The 18,632-nt window shown below is 36.2% G+C and overlaps 1 protein-coding gene across 2 annotated transcripts in view; it reads left to right on the top strand.

Moving 5' to 3' along the window:
• The window catches only part of rin (ras GTPase-activating protein-binding protein 2), a 39,256-nt gene that overhangs the window by 5,245 nt on the left and 15,379 nt on the right, over window positions 1-18,632 (top strand). For both annotated transcript variants that reach the window (XM_071599415.1, XM_071599414.1), the window contains 3 exons: window positions 2,837-2,953; window positions 14,457-14,561; window positions 17,818-18,057. In XM_071599415.1, coding sequence (XP_071455516.1) covers window positions 2,837-2,953; window positions 14,457-14,561; window positions 17,818-18,057 — 462 coding nt within the window. The remainder of the gene's footprint in view (window positions 1-2,836; window positions 2,954-14,456; window positions 14,562-17,817; window positions 18,058-18,632) is intronic.

The raw sequence follows: 18,632 nt of genomic DNA on the forward strand, positions 1-18,632 counted from the left end.
TTATTTGGGTAATTTAATGCGTAGGATTTGTGTCAATGAAGCATTAATATATGTTGATTAAAAAAGTTCAGCATTGCAATTATTTGTCCTATATGACCATGCTTATGGCAGATAAATAGTATAGTGATTAATATTCATTTATTAATGGACTCCTTGTTGTTTTGCCACGCACAGAAATAAACACTAGTTTGTTTTTATTGTCATGTCGCTGGCTATTGGTGCACCTTAGAGATCCCTAATATGGAGCTTGCCCATGGATTGCCATGACTTGTTCCATATATTTGTCGAATCATATGGAGAAAGCATAAATTTCTATTTGAGTAACTTTATAAATGGCTCAAATGCATACATTTATTGTAATATTACTACTTATTGAACAATCAAAACTGTGCTCGATATAAGTATGATAAATTGAGATAATTTTGTAGCACATGTACATCTTCCTCTTCCTCCAGCTAATTTTCATCATTTGAAGTAAATGTTATGTCATTAGTATGTAAACTGAGACTCGGGGAACCTTTTGGAACAATTATTATATTTTTCCTCCAGACGGAATCTTTGTTGTTTGAGTCTGGTTATCAGGTGAATATTAGATAACATGCCAAACTTTCATTTCCTATCTATTCTAATTTCTTCATTTGCTTAATAATAATTTCTTAACTTCTTCGAAAGGGTATTTTACACAATTATTTTTACAATAACTTTACGTGTACAGGCATATTTTAACCAAAAATATGAGAAATAATTGTCAATGTGAAGGTCTTCAGGAAAAATTTTCCTCTATTGTATTTGGCTGATTTTCTATACTGAAGGTGAACAGGTATAACTGATACGCAAGGAGATGCAAAGGGTTGATTTTATCTTCCTGAAAGCAATGAGCGGGGTAAATGCTGTATAAGCCCATGTATCCCACAAATCTTTTTATCAGATGTCAGTGCCAAAAAAAGGGTGTGCATCTTGCTTAAGTTGAGGTCGCTCCCTTAACTCCTAGCCTTCCTAAGAAGTCCCTAGGATAAATATATCAATCCCTTCACTACATCCAAGGCCCAAAAGCACAGTGATCCGAGGGGAAAGTATGTTTTTACTTGCTAGCCATTCAAGAGCATCGCCCTTGAGCTACTGCTCTCATTCACTGATACAGTGTTTGCTTCATGTGTACAAGTTGTTCAGTGGCTTCCCTGGCAGGTTTTCAATTTGCGTCAATGTGCATATATTTCTGCATTTTTCTTAAAATGAATAGGTGCAAAAAGTATCTGGCTTTCGTGTGGAGTAAAAAAACTAACAGTTATCTAAGACAATGATACAAATAGGAAATTTTGCTTCAGCATGAAAGCATGATGTGCCACAATATTATGTCAAAAATTTGAAGAAGGATTGTGTGCTTGGCTATGTTTTTCTCTTTTAATGAGGGCAAAAAAGTCTCTTTGGGAAAATTCTATTGCATATGCATTTGTTGAGCATAGCGATGACAATACCATTGGTATTAGACAATATATATGACAATACCATTATAATTCTTTGGCCCTTTGACTTTTTGTTGTAAGATACAAACCTTTTTCTTTTCTTTATTTACCCAGCATTCAGCCCAGTTATCATCGTAATGTGTTCCTTGAGACTAAGCTTACAGTGGGTGTCAGCCAGTTTACTGCAAACTGACTGGAAACTACTGAATGTTTTACAATGCAAGGGAGAAGTCTCCATTTCCTGTTGTGTTAGCTGACATAAGTTATCTTTGTTTTCAATGCTCCCCAAGTATATTTCAGATATTATTTAACCTATTATGCAGAGCTTTTGTACATTAATTTGTAACCTCCCTACCTCTTAATCTATTTGTCATTTTAAGGTTTATCAGTAGTCTTCGTGAATATACCTTGGGAGATCTGGTGCTGTTAATTTTAACAGATCTACCTACTTAGCCCATAAATGTTCTGCCGAGCGTTTCTTCTGACCATTTCAATTAATCATGGCAAAGTTGAAGTTTAACCTGAAAAAGTCATAGACTTGATAAACTTACATCAGTCAGACACCATGGAGTATGAATATAATGAAGAAAAATAAATTTTGGTGTGTATGTTTAATGAATATGAAATATGATTTGGTAAAAATGTCATTGAAAAGAAGACAGTGAAGCCAAACAGGAATGACTTCATCAACTTAAGTAAAAACATAATGGTAGTAGCTCTTATCAGTTAACCTGTGAGGCCTCTGCTTGACTTTCTCTACTGTTCTGATGTTATGTAGATTGAAGGGAGAATTGACTCTATGACTGACCTCTAGGTTGTGGCTATCATTGGGAGACATCCATGCATGATTTATATAGCCCTGAAACTACAATAATACATCACTTTGCAGAGCATCACATTAGTAATTTCAAAGAGTTTAGTAAAGTTGTAGTTGTATGGTTTACTATCTTGTATTTTCTTGATCTATTCAACTACAAATTTTATGACCTGCAGTTTCTAAGGGTTACCTTGAAAGTAAAATGTTAACTGCAGTTAGTGTTTTCTTGTTCAATGTTGCCTTTATCAATAAGATTTTTAGTCATCTTATGAACAAACTGGTAGAAATGTTTATACAACAACAGATTTTGTTTGGTATTTAATTGCAAATCGAGAAATAGAGTGATGCATGTCAATTTATAATTTCATGTCTTCATGCTAGCATTTCCTGCTGTTCGGTACCTTGATGTATTATTTGGTTATAGCTTTAATTCACTCTTATTTTTTATGGAAGTGTTCTTCGTTCATGTTTCATTCTCATATTGCTAAATAAAATATAAGTGTGCTGTTAAAAATCTACATACCTTTTACTAATTATTTTTCTTATCTCCATTCAGGTGACTGGAGAACTTTCCAACAGTGGACAACCAATGCGTCGATTTACCCAGACATTTGTTCTTGCACCTCAGTCTCCCAAGAAATACTATGTGCATAATGACATTTTTCGTTATCAGGTGAGTGGTAATTTATTGATACCTAAGTTTGTTTAATCGTTCAGTGTATTCAACAGCCTCCTAAGGTGTTTGAGTAAATTCAAGTATTAAATGACCCATGTTTATGGTTGGGTTTCAATTATTTAAATTTGGTAATGTATTGACAGTTGGTTTCATTTTGTATCTGAAGAGTATTTGGTGGTGTCTGTAGTCAGTGGAAAATTACTAACTCTTTTAATATGGACATTAAACAATTCCATGAAGTGAAGCCTGTAAGTGTCAATTAAAGTATTAGGTGGTATTCTTTCCTACATAATCATTTGATTAGTATTTTTACCATATTTGGTGGCAACTCTTCTTTAACCAAATGACTACTCAGGGTAATCCAGGTGTACTTGTGTGTACACCTGGACTGCCACTTGCAGGGATGGTCTTTTTCTGCCTGGGATGGGTCCGATTTTATCTACCAATCAAATTCTATTATCCACATGCTCTACTACTTCTATCTCTTCCCATACACCTCCCCCTCTAGTTTCTATAGAGTAGTCTGCTCTCCTTGGAAACCAAGAATGGGGAAAATCTTCTTAAAATTCCTGGAATTGAGCTAAAAAACCTTGATTATTGGAAAATTATTGTTGTTGTGCCGTAAATTAGATAGTGGACAGTGAAAGGAAAATTACTTGTTTCCTTCATTTAAAGTTGATGAGTGGTTATTCCAGAAGTTTTTTAAACTAGTGACTTAACATGTGATGTGTATTCTTCCGATGGTAAAGAATTGTGCACCACATCTGTATACTCTGTAGGAGTATAATTGCAATTAGTACAGCTAACCTGGCCTTTCACTGTAAAACAACGGCCTGCATACTGCTGCAGTAGTAATTGTTAGATACTGAATCCATTGATTTCCATGGCCCCATGTTAGATCCAAATTATTTTGCTCCACTAATAGTACATGCCCGTGGATATTCTTTTGTTTTTTTTTTGAGTGGGTGTTGATTCTTTCTGGATTATTAAAAAGCAATTCAAACTCTTGTATCATTCTGTTATCAAAAGTTAATACTCTGAGAAAAATCATTACTGACATGCTCATGGCAACTACCTATGCAAAGCTGTATTGAGCTGGCAATGATAATCATTTGCATGTTGAAATTTCCTGAATGCTAGCATTTAAAAGTGCGAAAAGATGTCAAGTCATTGAATTGAAAAACTCCAGTGTAGGACTCCAAATTTCCAAGCTAGGTTTACACTCTACAGGGAGATTTTTATTTGCGTGAGCCTTACAATTTTTAAATTATATATATTGATTAATTATCTAGCCTGGAATGCCTGTGCTCAGCAGAAAATACTCAAATACTGCATGTGCATCTGACTGCAATTAGTTACATGGTCGACAATTTAGTCAAAATAGCATTAACCTTTAAAAAACTTAATTTTTATCCTTGAAAACCTGATATCAGAAACCATGCAATTCCGGACCAGCATGTTTCTATTCAGTGCAATGATGATTCCAAGGTGATATCCACTCATACTACCCCTTGCTATGAATTATTGTAATTAATGCTCCCGGTAAGTCTAGTCTCCCTGTCTGTCCATCTCACCCCACACAAATGTAGGAAATCTATATTTCCTGTCTCCATTTATTTCCCAATGTTTCATTACCTCAGCATCATTAGCATTTTCCACTTGTGGCAATTATAATTACTCCTGCCAGTATAGCCCCAAGGGCCTTTTGAATATGCATACTCTGACATAACAGCAAGGTCCTAGTTGCTGGGAAGGTTTGTGATGTTAACCTTCTGATGAGGGATTAAGTTACGGGGCTCATTTTACTGTCATTAATTCTGAGGATTTCAGCTTATGGTTGAAGATAATACAAAGAAAGATTTTAGCAGAATGGATAGGTTGTCTTTTTATATCCATATACTGGATAAAGGCATGACTCCAATTGCTATATTAATATTTGCTGTTATTCTTAGGAAGCAAAAAGTCTAATGATGTTAGAAACAGCCTTGGCTATGTTCAAGTTGGGCAGAAATTCAAGTCCGCAGATAATTTCATGATCTGTCCATGCAGGTTAGGTAATATTCCATACTTTTTGGTGACAATGGACACATTTGGTAAAGTCAAACAAAATTACCGAATTTCTGTAAAAATATATGCTAGAAACTCTCAACGTAACTCTTAGATAGTAAATTAGCCCATGAATTTTACTGTCAAGGTGAATCTCTTTAATGTTAGTAGGAGGTAGTAAGTTAATACCATAGATCGACAGCTTTTTATACATATGTGGATACCTTTGAACACACAAAATATTTCTGTCACTAAGGCATTTTTATTTCTACTAATTTCTACTCACTTAGTTTGTGTTGTCAAAGCTGAAGTCTACAGTCCAGCTTCAAGGGTGGCTATTAATTCTTCAATCAAGAGAATAACTATAGAAATTGGTAAACAAATTAAGCTGAAAATGGCCTGTTTCTTCTCAATGCACCAGTCATTTTCTTAACTTCCCTTTCACAAGGATTATCCTCTTTTTTGACATAATTGTTTTATGATACTCGAGGAGGAAGTATTCAAATGTTGTAAAAGTTGATTTAAATGTTACAGTAGCAAATTTCCACCATAATTGTAAGAGGAATATCATGGCATATGATGCTACTTGAGGTCCACTGTAGGTATAGGCATTTAACTTCCCAATATGAAAAATTGTTGTGTGTGTAGTGAAACCCCTCTTCTACACGTTGGAGGACAACAAAGGAAACTGTTAATCACCCCGAAAGTGTAAATTGAGGCAAGTAGTATCAGAAGTTGATAATTTTTTTAATTTCCTAATAATTGATGGTCCACTGAATTATCACAGAAATAAATGAACAAGCAAAAGTTAACATTTTTATTTGGCAGTCTCCTGTTTAGGTAGGATTTGGATGGACAAAATTAACATCCCCGTACTTCTTAGTTTCACCTTTCAAGAAACACTACACTGTAGTAAACTATCTATAATCACACATACTATACACCTTGTTTGCCTAATTTCTCAGCTTGGTTGCAGTCTTCAACATTCCATTTCCTTTTAAAAGTTAGCTTAAAAACCGAAAAAAAACTGTTTTTGCACCTGGACAGGACTTTCCGTGGGAAACAAGTGACAGGATTTATACATTCAGATGGGTCTACATATAATTTCATATTTAATTTTGAAGTGGTCTTTCTTGCCATTTGATGCTTTGAAGTCATCCATATCTAGTCCTTCTGCAATGTGATGGCCTGCCTTTACTTCTAACAAAACCCTACTTACCTGCAGATATATGATATGCTTGCAACTCTGACCAATTGAAAGAATGGATCTCCTTCTCTATGCCTTTGACCTTTAACTTTTTGCATTTATGCAAAATGCTTGCAGATTATATTGTTTTACAATGAAACCAAGTCATAGTTACTGTCCTTCTTGATAGAAGGCTCTTATGTTGCAGTATGATGTTCAAACTGCCGCCCAGTTTGAATACCATATGTGGTATGGGGTTCTCTTTTTTATTATTTTCTAATATTATCAAAATAAAGCTCAAAAATGAAGGTATAACATATGTATACCTTCTTTAGAAAATGTAAATGATATCTTCATTAGCAGTGACATATTTATAAAATGTAATTACAAAATTTCAGTTCAATAACACACAGTAAAAGTGAATTATTTAAAAATTAAGCCTTTTGTTTAACTTTTATTTTAAAAGGAATTTTTATTAAAGTAATGCCATTTTTTTACTAGGTGATACTAAAATCTTGTGGCAGTGTTGACAAGTGTTGCTAGATACTAGGTTACTCGTACTAACCCTGCAAGAAAGTAGTAAAATGATAGTAGGACTGTGGCCTTGCACTTTCAATTAATGCTATTATGAGAAATGGGTATGATTGTTCGTGGTGCAAATACAGTTGAGATATACAATTCCTTCCATGAATTTATAAAATATAATTGACTGTGAGTGGGTTGCGGTAGTCCAGGGGTAGAGCATTGGACTACTGACTGGAGGGCCTAGGTCCGATTCCCAGGCAAGCCTCTCTGAGCATCTGTAGCTCCAATCAAGCTATGTGATTTTTTCGGGTACTAAATCTTCCTGGGAAACCATAACTGGCACAGGGAAAGGAACTGGCCCCCCTACCCTGATATGTGTATTTCACTCGCCGTCAGGCTTAGTACAGGGTGGACTCAACCATCACCTACTAAACCGACCTTTGGGTTGATTACTGTGTTTATGGCTCTTATGGTTTAATTGGTTATAACTGCTACAGTCAGAATTGAAAGAAACAATGATGTATTTATCCCTGAGAAATAGTTAAAATAATATATATTTTAATAGATTTTGACTGCAATTGCTAACTCTGCTCCTGCCACTCAAAAGGTCATCTTAGTAGCATTCTTGGTTGATTGGAAATATCCATGTGGGAAAAAGATACTCGGTAGGTTTGTGATATAACATGTTTACTGATACCAGTCTTCAGAATGGACTATGTAAGTTAATATGTGCAGCATGCAATATAATCCCCTTAATGAATTGGGGAAAGCAATCAATAAAAGCACGAATAAAGTTCAGTGTTCCAAAGAAACTGCGGGAGATGCCGCAACAGTAACTTTTAACGGAGTCATCCGCTAATGTGCATTTCAATGCAACAATTTCAGAGCGTAAAAATCATTCGCCTTGACTGGGATTCGAACCCAGTAATATCTAGTTCCTTTAAAAGCCCCAAAATTTCAGAGTTTAAGAGGACGCCTCGGTAGCTTAAGTGGCTAAAGCACTCGACCGGATATTGAGGGATCTGGGTTCGAATCCCAGTCAAGGCGAATGATTTTTACGCTCTGAAATTGTTGCATTCAAAGTTCAGTGTGTCACCATGAAGATACAGCGTAACAAAATAACAAACAGAATTACCGGTTGAAAAAATGTGTAATTTTGCTCCTGCAGAGTCATGGATATAAAAATTAGGAGGCCAATTGGCAGTGATCTGGAAGAAAAAAATCAAGTTTAGTATGATTTTTAAGTTGCAAAAAATTCCTTGCGTAACCAGGCAAAAATAGTTAATATCATTTAAAATAGGAAAATTCTTTGTCTCTCCTTTTCCTACTAATGTATGTTATACTCCTGTGGCAATATGATTGCTAAATACTTTGGCTGTCATGTATACATATACTTTATGGAATGAGTTTAAGGACAAATCAGTCTGTAAAGTACCTATAAAAATCAAATTTGATAAGGTTATGACTACGTCATGTGCCTAATACTTCATGACAATTAAGATACCAACAAAAACCCAAGGTTAATCTTATAATCAATACAACACTATAGTGGTGTAAAGAGGTTACAAAATAGATTAATTACATTTTTTATTTGAATCACATGGTTAATTATTTACCTCTTTAAGATTTTAAGGTAGTTCAGATAATTCTATCATCAGCTAGCTTTGTGCTCCCATGTTCTTACCAGATGAATTATCCCACTATGCCTGCAGGAATCCCTAGGCCATGCTGAAGAATGGTTCCTGAAACAATTTACAAGAACAAAAAAAAACATATTTTGTCCTATGAAAGTAGCTCCTAAAATTTTCACAGCTTCAACATTGCCTTGGCCCATATCACAAGCAGTAGCAGCAATGATTAGACCAATTCCGTTTACAGTACTTGATCATTTCGGCTAAAATTGCCATTGGATGTTTTCCCCTGAGAATAATTGTGACCATGGCTAACAATGGTGCAGCTCTCTCAGTTAATCATGCATTCATTCATAGTCGACTGAAATATGGAATTGCCTTGTGAGGGCACACACATCATTCCATGTGCCTCTTTTAAGTTTCTTAAATGAGCGGTGAAAATCCGAGGTAAAGCTCCATGGGCAAGTAGTAGTAGACTTTACTTTTAAAAAATGTAACTATTCCCTTGACTATAATGGATAAAGGATAACTTCTCCCATAACTCAGCTATGTTTGCTAAGAACCCATGTTGTGTTAGTTTGAAATTCGTAAAATCATTACCTAGAAAACAGGGGGAAATAAAAATGTTGTGCCATTCAAGTCTAAACTTAATCAGTTCCTGTGTGAGCATCAATTCTATACAGCGGATTAATTCAATTGTTATTCTTCTGTCATGGATAGCTAGCTAGTGCTTGAATGGAACGCAAGCAAACAACACCCCGCTCCCAATCCAATATCATGATGTGAAAATAAGGCCCTGGGAAGCAGAGGAGGGTTCAACTCATCTTGGGGGCTTCCAAAGAATACAGGGAGATAGATAGGAGGGATTTGAACTTGCCAAATGTGACACTCTTTTTCACTGCTGATATATGTGAAAAAATATGAGCTTGGTGTTTGGTTCCATGCAGTCAAAGTTTATGTAAAACTTCCTCCTCAAGGGCGTGTATTAAGACACTATTCATGTTTTTTTACTGTTTTAATATTGCACCTTACAACAAATATTTGCGCATTAGATTTATGCCACAGTGTTGTGTAGAAACCACTTATGCAAAATGGTATTCTCTTGGATCATGGTTGAATAGTCAAGGCTTGTATATCTCTGAGACTGTCCCTGTACATCCATTTGGTAAACAATATTCAACTACAAACTTCTTTATAATTCGCCAGGAGCATGAGTGACCACAATGAAATGTGGCTAGTGCATTAACTAAGTAAAAATAGCAAAAATTATTTTGAGATGTATGTGTAAGTGAGCTATTTTAAAAAACATGTGTAACTTGAGTGATACCTGCTCCTACTTTAGCGTCAAGTGGTGACGTCACCTTTTCTGCGATCAATTTGGATTGTGATTACCTTAAAATGAAATAGTGATAATAAAGTGATATTCATTTGTTAAGTGTTAAAAATGTCGATTGATGAAGGATCTCAAAGGTAGCCTTATCCATTCCTCCATGAGTAAATTTACTTAGAATGATTATGTGGAGACTATAAGCAACCAAAGAATCTTACTCAAGGTGTGAATTGTTTCATATTTTTAAGTGTTAAAAAAATCAAACATGAGGGTAGGCTGTAAGATAATGCACACATGCTTGTAGAGTGTAGAGAAAAACAAATGGCAAGATTGGGCAAAAAGTACATTGAAGTACCATTTTTAAGTTTCAAAGTTATACATTTATTTTTCAACATACTAGGGTGGTCCCATAAGCACCCGGACTGACCTAGAGATGGTGGTAGTTGTTTGAAAAATATCACTGTATTAGAAAGTATGGAAACTATAAAGCATATATTTCAAGTTCAAGATGCCACTTGTTTAGTATTTGTTTGGCTGACATCAATAGTAAACGTTTTCAGGGAATTTGTGAAAATTTAGAAAATTGTCATCATTATGTGATACAATACTTTAATTTGAAGGGCCTCAGGTCAACAAATATAAAAGCTGAACTGGATTCTACTCGGGGTGAGTCTGCTCCTTCGTTTACAACAGTAAAATATTGGGTCGCAGGGTCGTAAACGAGGCTGTAAGAGCTGTCAACATGAGCATCGCATTGCTCGGCCAAATGAGATGACAACTCCAGAAACGGTGGAGAAAATCCACAAAGTGATATTGGATAATTGTTGACTGAAAGTGTGCAGGCTAGCAGACATAGTGGGCATTTCAAAAAGTGCGGTACATCGCATATGAACTGAAAATTTGGACATGAGAAAGCTGTGTTCAAGATGGGTGCCACGTTTGTTTGCAATCAAGCAAAACCAGTGTCATGAAGATGTTTCAATTGACTGTTTAGCAAAGTTTCGCTGCAACAAAGCAGAATTTTTGCACCATTTCATAACTATGGATGAAACATGGGTCCATTACTTCAAACCCGAGACAAAAGAACAATCAAAACAATGGATTCAAAAGGGAAAACCAGCTCCAAAGAAGGCGAAGACCATCTCATCTGCAGGCAAGGTCATGGCGTCAGTTTTTTGGGATGTGCGTGGGATAAATTTCATTGACTATTATGTAAAAGGAAAAACTAACAATGGCAAGTATTATGCGAACTTATCGCAATGGTTGAGCGAAGAAATCAAGCAAAAGCGGTGGCATTTGGCTAAGAAGAAAGCATTGTTTCATCAAGACAATGCACCTGCTAACAAATCCGTAATTGCAATGGCCAAAATTCATGAATCAAAGTTTGAATTGCTACCTCATGCACCCTATTCGCCCCTTCGATTTATTATTTTCTCTTCACAAACTTGAAATAATGGCTAGGTGGTCTAAGATTTTCCAATCGTGAAGAAGTTATATTGGTAGTTAATGGCTATTTTGAGGAGCAAGACGGTTCTTGCTATAAAGAGGCTATCAAATTTATTGAACATCGCTGGGAAAAGTGTATAGAGATGAAAGGAGATTATGTTGAAAAATGTATACATTTTTCTTCAAACTTTTTGTAATTTCTTTGTTTGGTCGAGTACGTCTGGGACCACCCTCATCCTATCCTGTGAAATAAATACGCGAACTGAGGCCATAAAACCTTAATTTTGCAAAATTTAGTCTTCAACCATTTTGTCCCCTTTAGGGTACTTTCCTTTCTTGCAATGCACTTATTCCATCTTCTTTTCCACTGTTTAAAGCACCTTTAAAACCTCGGCAGTGAGGCATTTTAGTTTTCTCATCATTTCTTTGCTTTGTGTCCACATCTTCCCAGTGATGTCCCCTCATCACATTTTTGAATTTTGGGAATAGAAAAAAGTCGCAGGGGCAAGATCTGACAAATGAGGAGGATCAAGGATCTTTTGCCAGAAGCTCAATCAATCAATGCTGAATACTACCTTGATCAAAAAGTTCCCGGAATAACCACCGTGTGGCGCTCCCATCGTTCCGATTTGAGTTCTGTTTTTTTTTGTTAAATTGGTACATCTGTTGTTGATATTCCCTTTAAATCTTAGTGTCATAACTTGACATTTGCAAAAGTTACGTAGCCAAGAGTACATCTATCTCTGTGTGTGTTGGCGATTTTTTACAATTTCAGAAATGGATTTAAATTTGCAACAACGAACTTGTATTAAATTTTGCGTAAAAAACGGATTTAGTGGTGCACGGACGTTGGAAATGTTGGAAAAGTGTTTCGGCAACGATTCTCTAAAAAAAACTGTCGTTTACCAGTGGCACGAGCGGTTCAGAAGTGGTCGTGAGTCAATCGAAGATGATGAACGCAGTGGCAGACCATCGACATCGAAAGTCGGTGAAAAAATTGATAAAGTAAAAGAAATGTTGGTCAATAACCGCAAATTAACCATCAGAGAAATAGCGGAGGACTTGAACATTGCCTATGGATCCGCCCAAGACATTGTGGTTAATGATTTGGGTTTCCGTCGTGTAGCAGCAAAGTTGGTGCCGAAAGACCTCAATTTCATGCAAAAAAGAGACCGTGTTGACGTCGCAAAAGACATGATTTGCGAGGCTGAATCCGATCCCACATTCATCAAAAGGATCATTACTGGAGACGAGACGTGGGTTTATGAGTACGACACGCAATCCAGACATCAGGCAAGTGAATGGCGTTCACCAAATGAGCCGAGACCAAAAAAACCACGTCGTTTTCAGTCAAAAAAGAAGGCAATGCTGACGGTTTTCATGGATTACAACGGTGTAGTGCATCATGAATTTTTGCCAGAAGGCCAGACAGTAAACAAAGAGTATTATTTGGGCGTTATGAGACGTTTGCGTGAAGCAATTCGCCGAAAGAGACCAGAAATGTGGGCAGAAAACTCGTGGATTTTGCACCATGATAACGCACCGTCGCACAGTGCTATCATTATTCGTAATTTTTTGACGAAAAATGCAACAAATACCATCCAACAGCCACCGAATTCACCTGATTTGGCTCTCTGTGACTTCTTTCTGTTCAATCGAGTTAAAAAACCATTACGGGGAACGCGTTTTAGCAGCCGAGAGGAAGTAATGGAAAAATCGCAGGAAGCACTGATGGACATACCGAAAACCGAATATAAAAAATGTTTCGAGGATTGGATTAAGCGCTGGCATAAGTGTGTTGCAGTTGATGGGGATTACTTTGAAGGGGACAATATAGATTTAGATGAATAAACTTGTATTTTTAATTTTCTGAATAAATTCCGGGAAATTTTTGATCAAGGTAGTATGCAGGTGCATTGTCATGGTGGAGGATTCATCCATCATGTTCTTTTAAAATAGTGTGCACTGTTGATTTTTCTAAATTTAGTTAATCGGCTATCATTCAGACAGTTTTTTGACTATGGGTAAGGACAAGGGACTGCACACAATTAATGTTATCGTCAACACAGGTGGTTGAAGATCGTCCCGGCCTTGCATCAACCGTGGCATATTGTCGGCCATCTTTAAAATGCTTAATCTACTTGAAAAGTGATGTTTTCTCTATTATCACTGTAAATGGCTGCCAATATTTCAGTAATATCTTGATAACTTTTACCACACTTCATCAAAATACTTGATGTTGATTCGTTGCTCCGTGATTTCGTCAATTTTCATTTTTGACAAACAATAAAAACAAGGGCAACAGAAAACAATTTTCTCCCAATGTGTAACAAGTTTTTTCATTCAGTCATTGAAAAACTCTTCTGACTTTTCTGGAATCCAGGATTTGACAGCTGCCTTCACCTCATCGTCTGAGGTGTTGCGATTACTTTTGAGGTGTCTCTTGAGTTGAGGAAAAAAACAAAAATCGCAAGCCACAAGAAAGGAGAGCGTGGAAGTAGTTCAAATTTCAGGTTTCGCAGAGCTTCTCCAGTTGCGCGCGAGGTGTGTCAACGAGCATTGTCATGTTGCAAGATTATTGGCACCAGGCTGCCCTTAACACAACGAACTCAACCAAAATGGTTTGCAATTGGCTGTGGAGTGATTCGCTGGTCATTTTGAATCAAATCTGCGGTAAATTTTTGATGATTATCGTCTGTGGCAATGATCGGACGTTCGCTGTCTTTCATCAACAATTATGGCTTCTCCAGGCTCGCAACCATGAAATTTTACTACCCATCGTTTTACAGTTGACCAATCAACAGCATCGTCATCATGAAGAGCCTTAAAATGACAATCAATCTCAATAGGAGTCACTTTTTATCAGCAGTTAAAAATTCAATAACAGCACGCTGTTTAACTCGCGTTGACGTAGCACTAGAACACGTCTCCATACTTCTGCTTCTCAAAGTACACTGAATGAATGTAACGACCTCAAACCTGCACATGCTTGTTGATGGGGAATGTTACTTTCACATGCCACCAGGAGTGCTTCTGAAGGTCATTTTATTTTTGGTCTACAAGCATGTGTGCATTTGTTTTCAGCCTACCCTCGTATTAATGTATAATATTACTTCACTTCCAAATCTCCTTGTTGGTAACGAGCTCTGCTCATTTGTACTAACTGAATATCAGCATGCGTTTCTGAACCGAACTTGCTCATCCTTTTTACCCACTCAGATTTGTGGGTCTAGCAGAGGTACCTTTCAGTTCTTATGTGTGTGAGTAATTAAGGTTGTTGTTCATATCGTTTTATCCTTTGCACTTTGGTGATGAATTCTGCTGCATTGTTTTCAGGATGAGATTTTCAATGATGAGGAACCTGAGCAGGATAGTGGCAGGTCTGAGGCTGAAGAAGATGTTGAGCCAGACCACGTGACACCAGTGGAGGGCCATCCTACTGTAAGTGGAATTGAATTTTTCATTCTCTTAACTTTTCACATACAGGGTGCGGCAACATAACTTCCTTTTTTCAAATGCGAAACGCTTTCAAAAAAAGGAAGTTATATTTCCGTAACCAGTATTATTTCAAGTGTTTTAAGTGCATCTGTGGAAGTCTCTTAACTATTTTTCTGTTGTGTGGCATTGAATTTTCTGCAAAGTTGGTTTTTGGGATGATTATTGTACCCATTTTCTATTGCTGTAGTGAGGCACTTCAATGCATCATGCTTAAAATAGACTGCAGGCTAATATCTAATAATATATAATAGCTATATTTTTTTTCTTTTGACTAAAGTAGGATACCACTCGCCTTAGTGTCCATCTTTAATTATTACTTAAGGATTTTGTGGGGGAGGGGTTTAGGAGAAATCTTTCATAAGTTTTATTATTGCCTTATTTCAGCCAGTATTTATACACAGAGAATTTTAATTATTCTGGATCACGGAAGGACAGGTAAGGCAAATGCTCAAATCAAGAGCCTTCAGAATCATTGAAGATTTACTGATTTTTTAAGAGATTTGAAATTTTTGTTTTTACTGTGTATATTCAGATACCACTGATTATAAAAAAAGACATCATCCATGATAATGTACTTATTTTCAATGCAAATATATAGTTGAAGTTATCAGTATGTAAAGTTGGCAAAAAAAATGTTTGCACCAAACCGTAATTCAATGAAAATCAAAGAAAATGTGGGATTTGCCATGGCAGTAACTGTTAATGGAGTTATCTGCTTATCCAGATTCCAGTGCAACAATTTCAAGGTGTAAAAATCATTTTTAGCTTTTCTAGAATTTTATAGTGTCAGAGGATGCCTTTGTAGCTCAACTGGCTAAAGCACTCAGCCAGACGTCGAGGGATCCATATGTAAATCCCAGTTGAGAAAAATGATTTTTATGCCTTGAAGTTATTGCAAGTTAATTCACTCTTTTGCAGAAACAGGTGCCGATTTGGTGTCATATAAATCATCATCAAATCAATGTCAAAAAATCGAAATCATAGTGCACATAGCTGGAAAAAAACAAGGAAAGAAATAGTACAAAAAGGCTAAAATGGCCTTACTCAGTTCAAGGATCATCCCCCTAAATCAATCTGTCCCAAGTGACTGCAGCTTTTTTCACCAAAATCATTAAGGCTATTTATTAAGCGTAAATTTGAGTCTTCCTCTTCATACGTCCGTACAACTCTTGCCATCTTGGTTCAAAATACTTCTAAGATAAGTAAACTGTTCCACCTGCTCTAGTTTATGACATTTAATTCTGTCTGACATAGGCTTCCTCTCTCAAAATTCTCATAACCTTAGTTTTGTTTACAAAGATCATCATCCCCTACCTATTACCCTAATTCAATGTGCTCAGCAGTGAGTGTTACTTATGTATAAGTCCCAAGGTTTTCAAAGTCTATAATTTTCAATATTGAAATATATCTTTAATGAAAATTACCCATTTCACACATTACTCAGTGACATAATTTTTGTTCTGTATATGTATTATTATGCATTTTCATTTTGGCCATTCCTGAGAGGATTTTCTATGCCACAGTGTAAAACATCTCTTGAATGCTAGTGAAGACCATCGAATATCTGTTTGTAAGAAATACATTTTCTGTTCAGAGCATTAAGGATCTTATTTTAGTTATGCCAAAGTTGACTAAAGGCAAAAAGTCTGCCTGAAGTTATCCTTTCCATCATATTCTATATCTATGGCTAAACTTGCTAGTGTAATGCCATATACTTGTGTCTTTACCTTATACATATGTCTATGCCATTTACTTTGCTGGCCCCGGTGGCGGCAGGTTAACGTCCTTGCTTGTGCATGGGTGTTTGTAATTTTCTACATTGCAATAGGTAGGGGTTAGGTAGAAGAAGGGACTATGAAGTCTGAACCTTGTCCAAATAAAAAGTGGTTAAGTAAATATATTTCCTATAAGTATTCTTAACATCTCTCTGGAATCTCCCCTGGTTCGATCACTATTTTACCTGACTTAATCACTGATTGTTGTGAAATGAAATTCAAATGAAACTGTAGGAACAGTAAATAGGAAAGGACAAGAAAGTCATGGATTACTGGTGAATTGATAGGGAAGGTAGATGAGAGAAGGGAAAGGAAGAGTTTAAACTAAGAGTTGGGTAGAAGAAGTACTCAGAGTTGAAGAATAAACTGAATCTGGAAACTAATAGGATGAAAAAGGTGTGGTGGAAGACCCAGTGTGAGGATATGGAAAGGGTGACATGAGTGAAGTTAAAAGTACTATCTGGAAGTAAGAACAGAAAATCCATGGGAAGCATAATATATTTTGGATATCTTTCTGAATCTCTAGGTATTTTCCATGTATGCATATGCCTTGGTCATTTCTTTTTCCTAAACTGCATTAGCCTACCTCACAGCCATCTCTCCCTTTGCGTTACTACCATGTTCCAGTCCTCCATCACTATCTAATGTTTCCTTTGAGGAACAACTCGCCTACTATTATTTCCTCTTATCGATTGTAAGCCCTATAGACTTCTTCCTCCCTATGGTTTTCCGGTAGCATAGAGACCTGAATTATGACCTATTATTTGAGTCGGCTTTTATTTTTACCGATAATATTTTATCTTACTCTTGCTCTTATGTTTATCATGCTTTTTCCAACCTTCTTCACTGCATTTACTCTGTGAAGAAAGAATGTAATGTGTAGGATGTGTTCATTTATTCAGGACAAGTCAATTTTTTTCCTTGGCAATGTATTTTCTGCCTAGTGATTGTTTTTGGGATTATAATTTTACTAATTTTAATTGCTGTAGGTAAGGTACTTTCATGTGTTATGCTTCAAGCAGTTAATTCTTTAATTTTTTTTATATTTGTGGTAAGATGTTTTCTTTAATCTATCCAAGATAACTGCTTTATTTTGTTTGCTTTTCGAACTCCCAAGGTTATGTAATATAAACTTAATCAAATCTTGAGTTATATCAAACAGTGGCTGTACATTTCTTTATCTATTCCTGCCAAAAAAAAACGTCATTTTAGATTTTATAATCCAGATAGTGTTCATCCTTTCAAAGAAACCAATAAATATTCTGAAGACACTTTCTTCTTCATTTATTACTCAGGCTGTCTTGTAGGCTATTGCGGGTATTACTAGTGATGCCAAATAGGCTAATGTTGTTTTGGTAGTTTTAATGCTATGTTCGGTTTAAATTTCAGTTTGTCATATCTCATGTATGTTTCTCCTTATGCAGGTTCAGCAAATGGCCTATTTCAACCCACAGATGGCCTCAACACCTCCAACTGTCAATGGCCAAGCTCATCCTGATGAAGTGTCAGTGGTTGCTCCTCAGCAGGCTTCGCCAACTGTCCCGATGGTTCAACCCATGGCAGGACCACCAGCCAATACACCACCTACTCCTGTGCCAGCCTCCATGATACCTTCTCAGCCTGCACCTCTTCCCAAAGTTCCAACTCCAGCCACTATTTCTCAGGTATGTTCTAGAAATTTTACTTTTACTTTTGATTATTGTATTGTAGTTCTGTTCCAATCTTACACCTTCTTTCGTGTCCATCAGTGAATGATAGAAAGCATGCACCTTAGCCAGAAGAACTACAGGGGGGAACTTACTGTGCATATTGCAGAAAGACTTGAAAATGATTGAAAATATTTTAAAAGACTGTGCTCATTATTTCGTCTAATTTTTTGTGGGCTCCAAAAGTTCAGCTTATATCGTGGTATGAACTTATTCTAAAAGAAATTGATATCACTTTAGCAACACTTCCATATTCTCAATCGAATCCTAGCCAATTAGCAAGTTACAGTGATCTACATTTTAGGTATGAGTTTTTGATCGAAGAATATAACAAACTAGCTTAATATGGTAATTATGAATAAATAAGCATCATATGAACTTATTATTCGTTTTTATTTTGCAGAGAATGTAGTGCATAAGTTGCATGTTTATTCAAATGAGAATTTTTTTCAAAGTCAGTCCAAGTGATACAATTCACTTAAGCTGTAATACATTTTGAATAAGCAATTTTGAAGTAAGAATTTTTTTTGATC

This window comes from Hetaerina americana, unplaced genomic scaffold, assembly GCF_022747635.1.
Source record: "Hetaerina americana unplaced genomic scaffold, ioHetAmer1.1.p SCAF_11, whole genome shotgun sequence".
NCBI lineage: Eukaryota > Metazoa > Arthropoda > Insecta > Odonata > Calopterygidae > Hetaerina > Hetaerina americana.